The sequence below is a fragment of the Dicentrarchus labrax genome, unplaced genomic scaffold (assembly GCF_905237075.1).
Source record: "Dicentrarchus labrax unplaced genomic scaffold, dlabrax2021, whole genome shotgun sequence".
Lineage (NCBI taxonomy): Eukaryota > Metazoa > Chordata > Actinopteri > Moronidae > Dicentrarchus > Dicentrarchus labrax.
In genome coordinates, this window is record NW_026136704.1 from 19,694,289 (window position 1) to 19,708,574 (window position 14,286).

Here is a 14,286-nt window from a genome sequence, read left to right on the forward strand (position 1 = left end):
ACTGTTTTAAGGGTTATGGCACTGTAAAGTCCAGGGGCCGGTTTCATAAAGATATTTTAGACTGACAGCGAGAGATTAATTTAGACCTCTAACATGAAGTCTGAATATTAGTTAAATCAAAGCCAAATCTATCTTTGTGAAACCGGCTCCTGGTCAAAGAAGCCCCCTCAGAGAGCATGGGAGATACTGTTATATGTAACATGTGTTGCAATGGGGGGGGGGCAATGTTGCCAACATCTGTTGAGGAGGCCCAGAATTAGGCGATCCTCTGGCTAATCTGTGAACAAGTCCATTTTGTGGTGCAGAATTCACCGTTGCTCCTTGTTGATCTTCCCTCCTGGTTCTTTAGTCGTCGGGGGTGTTGAAGCGCAGGACCAATCCAGGTCATTTTCTAATGCATTAGCAAACAACGACTGCCTAGCAGAACTTGCCACCACTGGATAGCTTAAGATATGAGAGCATAGTTAATGACTGACTGACACTCGGCGCTGTGTGCATCTATGTGTGTGTGTGTTCTGCACTGTGTGAAGGTGCTTCTGGTGTGATTCGAACTAAATAATGTCGGTAGTTGAAGGTTATATACATTTAAATGTTTTATTATTGTACAGGGACATCAGATCTGACCTGTACTCCAGTGTCAGGCTCTGTTTTATAATCAGAAACTAATTATATTTCATGTCCACACTTTTTATTTTCAGATCCCTTGTAAAATGTCTAGAATGGATTCATTTCTTGTCTTGACTTTATGGGACCTTTTTAAAAAAGCATTTAATTGATAATTGGGACACAGTGTCAGTATTTTTTGGTACCCAAAGCGGACATGACTTGCAGTTGGCTAGAAGATATCTACTATAAGGTTTTAAAGATGTAAACGTATATAATGTGCATTGAACTTAAGGGCTGGACAATGAGTACCACAAGCTATGCTACAGCACAAGCATTGTCCTTTGGTAATTCTCAACCCAGCGTGCATCACAAGCTGAGCTGCAACAAGAAAAGTGACAGTATTGATGTCTGAGCACTAGGTCAGTTTTCAGTTTCAGTAATTTGATAATTCGGCAGTAGGTGAAGAACAAACACATTTTTTGACGGATATCCCAAAACCTAAAGAATGCTGCATAAATTAACTTTTGTTTTCCATCAGCAAACATGAAATTGATGTGTTGTTCACAGTATTCTCCTGGTTTATGCAGGACATCCTCAGAACACAGCACACACAAAGTTTAGAGTTCATGGTTTGAAATATAACACAGTTAATAGTGAAGTCTGGTCTTTTTCTCGTTTCTATAGGTCCGTTTTGTGGAAGACATTTGTCAGAATAAGAAAATCGGGTATAAATAATAAAATAAATGATTGATGAGTTATGTTTAGTTCAGTTTCAAGGTCCAGGGTTGTGCATGGTGTCTCACTGTCACACTGTCATGACTTACTTTGACACTTGAATAGAAGAGAGCCATTGTTAATGTTGAAATAGAGCCTATTGTCACTACCAGTAGTGTGATGTCTGCTGAAAGCATTTTTATAGAAATAAATCCCATAAATGTCATGTCCCTCATGCCACTGTGACACCTTGCATAGTAGTTTTATGTATATCCAGGTGTGGAAGGGAAATTCACATAAAACTTTATGAGACTCAAAGTTTATTTCCTAAAATGGTTTGTTCTGGCTGTTGCACTTTGTTGGTATGTGAACTGTGCAGATAGAAACTTTTTTTTTCACCTAGTTATCATGATGTCCGCTGTCTAACACAAAATAGCCTCCACCAGTAACTGAACAGTTTTGGTGATTCAGTTGCATTACATAAGCCTTTGGGTCCTTTTAGTTTGTTTAGAGAAAGTAAATGAGTGTTCATTATCATTACACAACCACGGGGCACTGTTCCAGCTTTCTGCTGTGTTATTTTGGTGTGTATCATTATTTCCAACGGCCAATCCATCCAATCAGCTCAGGTCAATTAGTGATTTCCTTTCCAGTTTCATAAACTAGGGTTGACCCTGTGGCCTAAAGGGAAGCCCAAGCTAATGAAAACACAGAGACACACACAGACTACCCAACTGTGGACCCCACTCTAGTTTGTCATGTTTTGTGTGGCCTCTTCTCTATTGACCCTGGTTTGCCATCTCTCTTTTTTCTTTTACCCCCTTTTTACATCTCACCATTCTCTGACTCTCTTGGATGTTTCCACTTTCCCTCTTACTCTAGACTGGCATGAGTCTCTCTAGTAAGCACAAAGATTTTAAGCAATTCAAATAACTGGATATTGTTTAGACTCTTTGTCTGTCTACACTTTTGTAGTAATGCAAATACAAGATGAGTACTTTGTTTGAATATCAATCATGTTACAAGAAATTGTTGAATAAATTGATGAATCATGACCCTAAGTCGATATCCTCTACATTACAATTAACTGCCCACATTGTTAAAACCATATAAATGAATAAATTGTTAATTTATAGCCTGTATTTAGCTTGCGATTCACCGTGTGCACTACATCTGCACATTGCTCATGGCCTGATATTCAGACATGTACTCCATGTCATCCAAATACATGCCAAAACCAACAAGAAGTTGTTATTTTATGTGTGTTATGTTCGATCGATTTAACACTGATGTTATAGATCACCTTCTGAGAACGGGAGTGTCAAGCCCCATAAAGCTCTAAACATAAAGTGCAGCTTGCTTTTCTTGCTATGAAATCAAGACTATGAAATCTCCACTTGTATTATAATTTATTACATGACAGAGATTTGGTTTCAGTTCTCTACCCCATAGCTGTTATTCACATCAAGCAGTCTGCTTTGTCTGGAGCCAGAAATACTGTATATCATGTACTTAATGTATTATCTCCAGGCAGTGCATCAAGGCTTTTAATGTTAAGCAGGTGTAGGAAAGTATGTAATACAAATGGAAGAGTTAAAGTGTAGCCACAGGGTAGGAAGGTCTTTAATACAGTATTAACATGTTGAACTTTCATACAAAAGCGTCATATTGACTTGACATCTGACCTTAGAAGTATGGCTGCGTATCAAACCTCAACACCTATTTTGTATCGACTACAGTCATGCATCAAATCTGTAATAGTAATCTTGTTTTCGTTGATAGGACGGTTTGTGATTAAAATCATCATTTTGCCTGTTTTTTGACTGTTTGTTTCATTTTGGCAAGATTATTGTGCAGCTGCTTGTGTTTGGACTAGATTTAACAACTGGGAGCTTTGGCTTCATTTTTTTAGTGTTTTTGTGGAAATAAACATTTTATTTTTATTTCTCAAAGTAGGAATATGTTTTTGTTATCGGTTAAATATAACCTAAACTGCAAAGGGACTACACCAAACTGACTTAAGATAGCTAATAGATCCAAAACTAACAAAGCTAGTTAGCATGTAGCGGTTAGATTCCATCACAGCAACAACAACAGACGCTGGAAATATCTGCCATACACTGAGAATAGACCTCTGTCATGGTGGATATTTTATCTTGTCAAACACAGGTGTAAATAATAACATTAATAATGGCTGCATTTCACTCAGGTGTGCCAGTGCCAGGGCCCTGCTACTGTACATGCTGGTTTACTGGCACACCTGAATGAAACAGGGCCGTTGTTAATACTATTAGTTACACCTGTGCTGTTCCTGCTGTGAAAAGTCAAAATGTCTGCTGTGAGAAGGGTTTATTTCCCAGATTAGATGCTGTATTGGCTCACAATGCTGTTGTTTTGATTGAACAATACTGAGTACCTATAAATGGGCTTTATTCATCAATAAAATTTTTTCCAGCTCCACAGAGAGGACAAAATGTTTTTTGTTACACAACAAGGGCTAACTAAAAACAAAACAAAAAAAACAAAAACAAACCTGGCTTTTATTTCCTAAATCCATGAATCGGTCAGTGTAACAGATGGAAAATTGATCATAAACAATGAGCGTGGGATTTCTAGTGTGAATGTCTGGCTCACTGTGTCTGATTCATCCTCCCCTCTCCATCTGATTCTACCCTCCGCATTTAATTCTATTCATCTCCTGAGTGTTTCTGCTTCTAAATCGGTTCTCCTCCTCCTACACAACACAGCACCGTGTGAGGACCGAAAGGTTTTAAGTACCATTCAGATATACTCGGCAACACCAACAGTCCACCTCCATTCTTTTACATGGATGCCATATTTAGACTCTGTGCCATTCATGCGTTTTGTTTTGCTCTTGACTTTGTGGATGACCCTCAGAGAAAGCCATTTGGACAATTGTGTAATATTTGTGTTTCTTTTTTTATTATTGTAATTCTCTCTTGTTGCAGGAGACATTTAATTTGGATTATCTGATGATTATTGCTATTGAAAACTGGTCTTCTGTGTGTATTCACTCTCCCACTCTTTTCTCCCCTCCCTCGGCCCCTGTTCCTTCGTCTTCTCCCTCTCTCAGGTGATGGAGACAAAGAACATGCTTTACTTAGTCACGGAGTATGCCAAGAATGGGGAGATCTTCGGTGAGTGATCTTTTCAAGTACAAGATCAATCTGACCTCAGTATCTTAAAATCCTTGTACCATCCACTTCATTCACGGCCTCCCCATATCAGTTGCACAAAAAATATGCACAATTGCGTCAGTAAAGTTTTTGACAAACAAGGAAGTATCAAAGTCTTGTTGAGTTTGCACTACTCTGACCTTATCCAGGCGTCAATCTCAAAGGTCACATGATTGATAAATATCTGAGAACAATGTTCTGATATGGCCCTTGTCATGTGCTGCTAGTTATTGCCGTACTAAAAGTGCTGACACAGTTTTCTTGTCGTATAAAATGACATTACCGAAGGCCACAGAGAGCCGACCTCAAAGAGAAAAAGATTGATTTATTGCCATATGTGGTGCAAAATCACTGGTTTACTACTCAGGTGGTCAGATTATGCAAGATATCAAGATTACTTTCTGAATACTTTCCGTTAGACTTTTGTCCTTATTAAACGGTTGGGATGTTTAAGAGCAGATCTGCAAAAAAGTAGCAATAAAAAAGTAGATATTTAAGCCACCATTTCCCACACACATTGGTCGTTTACATGGACAGGTACAGCTTAGTAGTTTGCTTTTATTTGCACTATACAAACAGCATTATAGCCGATAACAGAAGTGAAACACGTGACCGGGAAGGTCAAGCAAGTGCAAGCTTATACAGTGGACATTTCCCCAAAACAAGAGCTTAAAAAAAATTAACAAAATAAAATACACATAAGGACAAACAAAGTAACGAAAAACAAGACACAATATGAACATATGAACTGCACCAATCCACTTAGAATTATATTTAAAAAAGAAAAGGATAAAAAAGAAAAGGAAAATCCTGATGACAACATCATCATTCATTGAACACCACAATTTAATAATATTAAGGATTGTACTGTGCACCACAATATCTCAGGCAATGCTGACTGTGTCTGATTAGTTGTTTGGTCTTAAGAATGTTATAATATAATTAAAAATACCCATCACAGTTTGTTTCGTTTAACCAGTACTCCAAAATCAAAAGATAGGCAGTTTACTTTCACAGAGGACAAAGAAAAGCAGCAAATTCTCACATTTGTGAAGCTGGAAAATGGGAATTATTGATCATTAATTAATAATTTGGTGAAATACCGTCACAATTTCCTAAAAGCCCAAGTTGACACATTCAAATAGCTTGTTTTGTCCAATCAACTGTCCAAAAGTTAAACATATTCAGTTTATTTTTTTCTGTTGATCAACTAATCTATTAAATATGTAATCGTTTTGGCCACATTAAAATTTTCTCTTTCAGGCAAGGAAACATGCTAAAGACATGCAAACTTTATTCTTAATTGTAAGAAATGCAACACATTAAACCATATTCTGAAATTCAAAAGTGTACAAGCCATAGTCCTATTAGGAGCTAAGTACATGTCACATAAACAAGGCATCTGTGATTCATCGTGGCATCCTGAAGGTCTCATGATTATTTTTAAATCACTAAAAAGGACCAGATGTTGTAGTTTGTTTTTTCTTTGCAACAAGTGTAGAACCAGATCACCTAGACAAAAACACAACTTGCCTTATTCATTTTGGACCTTTGGAAATTATTGTCTATACCAAAGGAATAATTTTTTTCTCTCTCTCAGTCAGTCATTTACCAGGTTTTTGCGAGACAAAAGTGACAAATAAGGAAATGCACTCAGATTGGCCATATAACCATTACACAAGTTTGCAAGTGGACAGTCTGAACTTCCAAGGTACAATAATGACTTTTTGCAGTAGACGTGGTTTACACACACTGCTTTAGAGAGCACAGATAAAGACAGTTGTGCTAGAGAGGACAGACAAGTCAGAACATTGCAAGAATAGTACATGAAGATAAGAAATTATCTTGGTCTGCCACAGCGCCACATGCACTCTATCACTAAAACACACATTTAGGGCCCTGAAACAGCTATTTTTTATTTCTTGTTGATTTTGTAATATAGGTGCATTTTATTACAAGGTTAAAACAGATGCATGTTATGTTTAGGCTGAAAAAAAGGGCTTTTTTTGAACTGTGGGTATTTGTTATTTAAAGTTGCAAAAATTAAGGAAATGACACGTTTTTGACAGCTCATTTTGTGGGTGCAACACACACTCTCAATTTGTACATTATGTGCGCACTGCGATCTAAATCTAGTACATTGGACAGTGGTCAAAGAATGCACATTTATTGCACTTTTTTGCATTTGTTGCAGGATTATAAATGCAAATATCGCTATATTACTTTTCTTAAAAGCAAAACAAATAAACTATTATCGGCTATTATTCCAGATCATGCAGGCATTAAAAAAAATCATATATTCAAATTTGTATTTATAACACAAGCATAGACCTGTGTGATGTGGACTTGTCATGTAAGTGGATCATGATCCGCATAGATTATTAGCCTCACCTATTAGACTGTCTGGGAATGCTTGCTCTGCTTAGTTATTTGACTTTCAGATGCAGTAGCTGAGAGGATTATTCTAGCGGCAGTCTACATTAAACTTAATAGGTGTGTGTGTGTGTGTGTGTGTGTGTGTGTGTGTGTGTGTGTGTGTGTGTGTGTGTGTGTGTGTGTGTGTGTGTGTGTGTGATTCTGAATCCGGTATTATTCCACTTGTGATGTTGACTCAGCAGCTCCTGTGACCTACAGAGAGCTTGGAAGCAGACAGAAGAAAAAATGAATGAGAAAAGAGTGTGGTTAAAACGGTAAAGGAAGTACAATGTGCAAAGAGGTAAAGCGGAAGACTGCATCAGTACATATGTTATAGCCACTGCAGCTTATTGTGGTTAGACCAAACAGCAGCTTCTGTTAGCCTAGTCAAGCTATGTAGTGACAGAATTATTACAACACACTCACTGTACAGTATTCGCTTAAAGGAATAGTTCAACATTCGGATTCGAATAAGCTTATAATATGCTTTATTTATTTTCAAGCAGAGAATTAGAGGAGAAGATCAATGCCACTCTCATACTTGTCTGTTAAATATGAAGCCACAGCCAGGAAAAGGTAGGTTAGCTTAGCTTAGCATAACAACTGAAAGCAGGGGGGAAACAGCTAGCCTGACTCTGTGCTCAGGAAAAATAAAATCAACCGTCCTTTTTATCAGGGCTCAAAATAAATGTTTTTCTTCAGTGTCCCACAACTGTCCAGAATTCTACTTATAGCTGTCCGAGAATAAACAACCATCGGCCCAAATTGAAAATAATTAATACAATTTTACAGCTTAATTTCAGTAACTGAAATTCACTTCATTGACTCTCTCTGGTTTGTCACGGAAGTTGTGGTTGTTCCCTGCATTTATGTCTGAATAAAACATTTAAATTCCCCTAGGTGTTTGGCCACAATAAGTTGTTATTCATCGGTTGAGTTACTGTTGGTTTTTTTTCTTGTTTATTACTTTTTGATAATTAATGAATAATGCATCACTGAAAACCTATTATTATTATTATTATTATTTAGCCAAATAATCACAAACTCACTACAAGGACATCGTATTTTGGAATTAGCAAAAAAAAAAAATCTTCAAAGGGAGGGGAATATCAAACTAATTATTTCTGGACAACGGGAAATTCTAAATTTTGCGCAGTCGTGTCTATACTTTGGTTTATGTACTTGATAAACAAGAGGTGATACAAATGTTGCTTAGAGAACAGATCTATGCTAGCTGTTTTCCTGTTTCCAGTTTCTATGCTCATGGCTGTAGTTTCATAGATAACAGACATTTATGAGAGCGTTATTTATCTTTTCATCTAACTCTCTGCAAGAAAGCAACTGAGCAAAATGTCAACCTATCCCTAAATAACCAATCATGATTGGTCAACCTCATTTTCCATAATCCATAGATTCTCTCAGGGTATTATAAAACCATTGTCCTGATTCCTCAGACCCCTCTGCCCTGATTGCACAATGTAATAAAGTTATGTAAGACATTTATATGTCATCATCAGCTGCAGCAATAGCAGCATTGACTCAGCCAGGCAGACACCAACTGGTAGCTGCAGCACTAGACTAGTATTACAGTATTCAATCTCACAAAATTGAACAATCACTTCTGGTTTCCAAATATGCTTTCTGGAGGTGGATCAAGTCAGTCATGATGCACTCAGACAAATGGATAAGCTGCCAAGACAAATCTCCAGCCATTTCCTCCACCATTGCCCTCCAGAGAGTTTGCTCTGCTTTTCTGACATGATGAATTTCTCATGTGTGCTCCTAGCCACAGGTTACAAAGAACGGAAGATGTGAAGTTGTTGTGGACACTTAACAGCCCACCCTGTTACAGCGAATCAGTGAGACAATGGATGAGCCTTTCTCTTCAGACCAAACAGTAAATGGTGTTGTGATGAGCAGGAGGGGTATAGAGAGTGTGTGTGTGTGTGTGTGTGTGTGTGTGTGTGTGTGTGTGTGTGTGTGTGTGTGTGTGTGTGTGTGTGTGTGTGTGTGTGTGTGTGTGTGTGTGTGTGTGTGTGTGTGTGTGTGTGTGTGTGTGTGTGTGTGTGTGTGTGTAAAGACAAAGAAGAGGAGCTGGGTTTGGCACAAGGAGGCGGAGAGTGATGGGTTCATTCTCGCAAAGGGGTGGGTGGGCACAGTAATGGGCACAGCAGAGGTATCCATGCCAGCTTGTTGGTGTGCCTTTGTGTCTGTCTGTCTGTCAGTCAGTCAGTCTGCCGCTCCACAGTCTGCCTAAAAACACGCAGGATGGATCAAACCTGGAAATTGGGTCAGCTACAAATAAAGCAGAGTTGCAGAGAGCAGAGGCAGGAGGAGAGAGAAGGCAGAAGAGAATAGAGGCGAGAGCAAGGGACATCCATTTGAATTTGGAAGGTGCTGCGGAAATGTAGGGCATGCATATTTAAGAAAGCACTGCTGGAGAGAGGGGAGTATAATAGCTGGCAGTGAGTAGAATCACTCATACAGATCTCTGGTCTGTTGACTTCAAAGAAATACTCACGTTCTTATGTACTTACAGTAGGCTGTCAGTTTTGATTTTACCATAAAGAATCCTTCATGTTTACTGGGTCAGTCTTCTGCACATCTGCCACCAGGGTGTGACAGCTTTGACTTTGATAAGGAATGGCTGCCCAACGTAGGACCAGTTGTTTGATACCAAACAACTTCCAAGGCTTTTATATTTGATATTAATATAGAGAATTTCTACAAAGAAGTGCCCACAATTTATTCGCTCATAGTCCCCCAAATATGGCAATTACTCCTAAATGGCTTAAATATAGAAATACGTTAGTTGCCATATAATGCTAGTTGATATGTAATATTGAACCTGACATCTGGATTGTTCCATATATTGCACTCTTTTCTTACATATGTTATATGTTATAAGCAATATCAAGTTACATGTGCAGACAAAATGTATGTCAATTACATAATAAGTTATGGATAGCAATACATTATTGACAGAGGGATTATGTCTGCTATGTTGCAACATTTGTTCATTACAACAGCACATGTGTACATTCTTAATTTATTTAAGTCACAGTATTCTGCTTCAGTATAATGCACCCATTTCTGGCTTAATTCCAATAGATAAAGTTGATATCTACCTGTCTGCGCAGTGGTACAAAAAGTGTTTTCAGTTTAATGAGAGGCAGCATTTTACATGGCAACTTTAAAAAAGATCCACCTGGTGGAGCAAAAGGAATCTAAGTGTTGTGCCAGAATAAACCTGACATGTTTTTCTACATTTGAGCTGAGGTAATTTGTGCTAATCTTCCGTTATTGCAGACACATGGTGTTTTTGTAATAAATAAATCAGAACATGTATAAATAATGTGGTGTTTTTTAGATGTCTGCATCTTCACAAATTATCTCTCCACTACCACCATGTCTTATGGAGAAATAAAATTACTTTTACTTTCATTTTATTTATGGCACTGTGGTGATCATCACTTGTATTATATGGATCATTGTGGCGACAAGTGAAATCACGCACTTACTCACAGAAAACACAATGACTCTGTCACTATCACACCCAAAGTAGACATGATGAGGAGATTATAACATACCTTAATAGAGCTTTATTGTCCACCACAAAAAATATGTTCACACATATATACAGTAGAATCAGATGTTAGTCCTGTAAAATCCTTTTTGATGAAGCCTAAAATGTGAATGAGAAGAAGCTTGACATATATAATTCTTAATTTTTCAAACCCACCCACTGTTTTTAATTGCCTGCCACACACTGGCATTGTTTTTGTGGCAAAACACCAGATTTTGTCTGAAAATGATCTGACTTCCTGATGGCATCAAGAAGCAGCTGTTCATACAATCCAAACAGACATACTCAATTTTTAGGATATAAAATTACCATCAAAAGGAGAACTCGATGCAAATTGACCAGGCCTATGTGACATTACGGAACAGTATGTTCTAACTCATCTCACAGTCTGAATCAAACACTAGGATCACATGATGCCACCCATAAATTATATTTGGGTCTGACTGTAGAGCACCATAGACACTGTATATTATACATTCCTGTAGGAATACCAAAGGAGTATTGTAGTAATTTAGTGCCAGTGGGTGTAAAAGTGGCACTAAATTCCACCATAATTGGATAGGGCTACAACTAACACTTGGTTACATGGATATCCCCAGTTTTCTGAGAACTGAGTAGGGTATCTAACCATAGAAGCGTCTTCTGATGTGACCAATCATGGAAGCTCCACTAATAGTCATTTAGACTATTACCAATCATGGAAGCTCCATTCTCAGGGGACAGAACAATCATCTATAAATGCACAACACGATGTAATGGAGATTGTTTGGATAAAACTGTATGGTGGTGCTCCCAGAAACAAAAGATTGCTATTTTAAATATACAAATTTATTTGTAGGCCAATGTGTCAATATGAAGATGTGAGAAGCAACAAATTGGTTCCCAGATTGTAAAAAAAAAAGGTTTTTATGTAAAAGTCAACATTTCTAGTCAAGTGAATTCAACTCAAAACAAGACAATCATCTGTAAATTATGAGATTTTTTTTTTTTTTTAAGCAAAACAAACAGGATTATACCTCCAGAAATAGCACTTGTAAGTAAACCATGAAGGAGAAGTCACAACCAGTACCTGCAGCTGATCTGGGTTTTTTTTTTTTTGGGGGGTGCTTTTATTTAGTAAGACAGGTGAAGAAAGACAGGTAAAGGGGAGATAGAGAGATGCAGCAAAGGGCCGCAGGTTGGAATCTAACCCGGGCCGGACTCAGCCTACATGGGGCACACGCTCTACCAGGTGCGCTATCCTGTGTTCAGCTCCAACTTGTTCCAACCAAATTTAACCCCTCAGGGTGTCAGTATTAAATCAACACATCTATCAATGCCCACATAGACTTGACTTTAATGTGGCTGTTGTATTTAAGTGATTTGGGTATCAGTTACTGATGTGGAAACCGAGTGTGTATTTGCCCCCTGTTCTCTATATATACACACACACACACACACACACACACACACACACATCCCATGCCTGCCTCACAGTGTTATCTGAAGTCCAGCCAGAGGTCTAGCCAACAAGCCAGTTTGTACCCATGATGTTTGTCCCCTCCAAACCTGAGCAGCTGTTAAGAGACTTAGCTTCTCACCCAGCTCTCGGCAGAAGTGGAACGCAGTGGTTGTTGAGCTGTTCCCTAATACCCCTATGCATTCATACTTGTTCTCTTCACTTTCCCAGAATGTAGCTCTGTATGCCTCACTGTGCTGAGGTCCTTGCCCTTGCCAACATTATATCAGTGGATTACTCATCCTTCCACTGGGGCAACGTACTGCACTGTGTGTGTGTGTGTGTGTGTGTGTGTGTGTGTGCGTGTGCGTGTGCGTGCGTGCGCGCAGTGTTGATTGCTCAGACAGTAATGACTTGTTTTTCTAGCACTACTGTATAACGAGACAGAGCTGCTGTTCATACAGAATTAAGATTAATTGTGATATTCAGCATTTGGTTTGTTGAGCATTTTAGTGTTAAGACAGTCAAGTGGGATTCTATTTAGAGCTGAAACCAGTACAGTGTTTCCTCTAGGATTGTTTTTTAGCAGTGGGGGCAGGCCCGTCTGACCGACACTGCAGTAGTTGAGTCATTAAGTTGTCAACTGACAGAAAACTAATTGGCAGTAGTTTTGATAGTGGATGAATCTGTTGAGTTTATAAGCCAGAATGCCCCGAATTTATTGGTTCTTGCTCCTCAGAAGTCAATATTTGCTCACTTAATCTTCTATAATAGTAAACTGAATATATATTTGAGGTGTTGATTGTTGACCAAACAGGCCATATGAGTTTGTTGATGGACAATAATGTGCAGTTAAATAAAAGTTAAAATTTGCTGTCAGCTGCAGCCCTCTTATTATGAACTCAAAACTCCATGATGTTGTCCCAAGGTGGCTAGATGGATATTACAGGGCATAAGTTAATAATTGTGTATGCAAGTGCGTTAATGTGCATGTGTAAGAGAGAGTTAAGATGTTAAAGTGTGCTATAACCGAAGTGCTTGTTGGATGGTCGAACAGTGCTGGAAACCCTCAAACCTTTCCAACGTCAGAAAGCAGGAGCACCCCCATCATATGCGAGACCACGCTACCAAATGAGCTAAACACGTTTTATGCTCACTTTGATCTCCCCAACAAATAGTCTGCTGTAAAGTCGACTCTGCCTCCAGAGAATCTGCCGCTGACAACATCCACAGCGGATGTGCAAAAATATGACTACGTAAAGCTGCTGGGCCTGATAACATCCCTGGCCGTGTACTGAAAACATGTGCTAGTCAGCTAATTGATGTCATTACTGGCATTTTTAACATTTCACTGTCACAGGAGAAGGTGCTCACCTGTTTCAAGACAGCCACCATCGTCCCTGAAAGGTCTGCAGGGTAACGACTACTGCCCTGTGGCAATTAGCCCCTGATGAAGTGCTTTGAGAAACTGGTTTTCGGGCACATAAAGAATCACATCCCTGTCAGCCTGGACTTCCACCAGTTTGCGTTCAAAACAAACAGATCCACAGAAGATGCTATCTCCACTACCATCCACTCAGTTTTCACACAGCTACATCTGTTTGATTTCAGCTCAGCATTCAATACAATCTGCCCTGTGAAACTGATTTGCCTCACAAACAAACCCCAGACAGTTCAGATTGGTGGTCACACCTCCCCTACTCTAGTGCTCAACACCGGAGTACCTCAGGGCTGTGTGCTCAGCCCCTGTTCACGCTGTACACCCATGACTGCTTCCCCCGACATGGAGACAGCTCATGGAGATATGAGTTTGCAGATGACACCATCATCAACCGGATTTCAAACAATGAGGAGACTTCATATCAGGATGAAAGCAAAAATCTTGTGGAGAGTTGCACAGAAAACAACCTACGGCTCAACGTCAGCAAAACCAAGGAGCTGATTATTGTTTTTAAGGAAAAAAGAGGCAAAGACAAACTCTTTCTGTCTGTATCAGTGGAGCTGAGGTGGAGTAGGTGAACAGTTTTAGGTTCCTGTGAATCAACAGAAAACCTGTCATGGTCATGCAAATGTCATTAATCAATTTTTATTTATATTTTTTCAAAAGTAGCATAAAGGGAACTATATCAGAATTTCATTCTACAACCTTGCATTGTAAATGACAATAAAATAACCCGGAATCCTTGAACAGTTGTAGTTGTTTCTGAAGTTTTAAGCAAATAATCCAACTGGCACACACACTTCACACAGTGATTGACCAGGTGTGAGGTGAGAAAGTATGCAGGGTTTGAGTCACTTTTTGTGTGTACAAACAAGCGCAACATTATGAA

The 14,286-nt window shown here is 38.8% G+C and overlaps 1 protein-coding gene across 2 annotated transcripts in view; it reads left to right on the forward strand.

The window, feature by feature from the left end:
• sik2b (salt-inducible kinase 2b) overlaps nt 1-14,286 on the forward strand; it is a 43,218-nt gene that overhangs the window by 5,033 nt on the left and 23,899 nt on the right. Inside the window, exon 3 of one of the 2 annotated variants that reach the window (XM_051397309.1) lies at nt 4,415-4,478. The exons of the other annotated variant lie outside the window; for it this stretch is intronic. Within the exon in view, the coding sequence (XP_051253269.1) occupies nt 4,415-4,478 (64 nt within the window). The remainder of the gene's footprint in view (nt 1-4,414; nt 4,479-14,286) is intronic. 2 annotated transcript variants of the gene reach the window in all.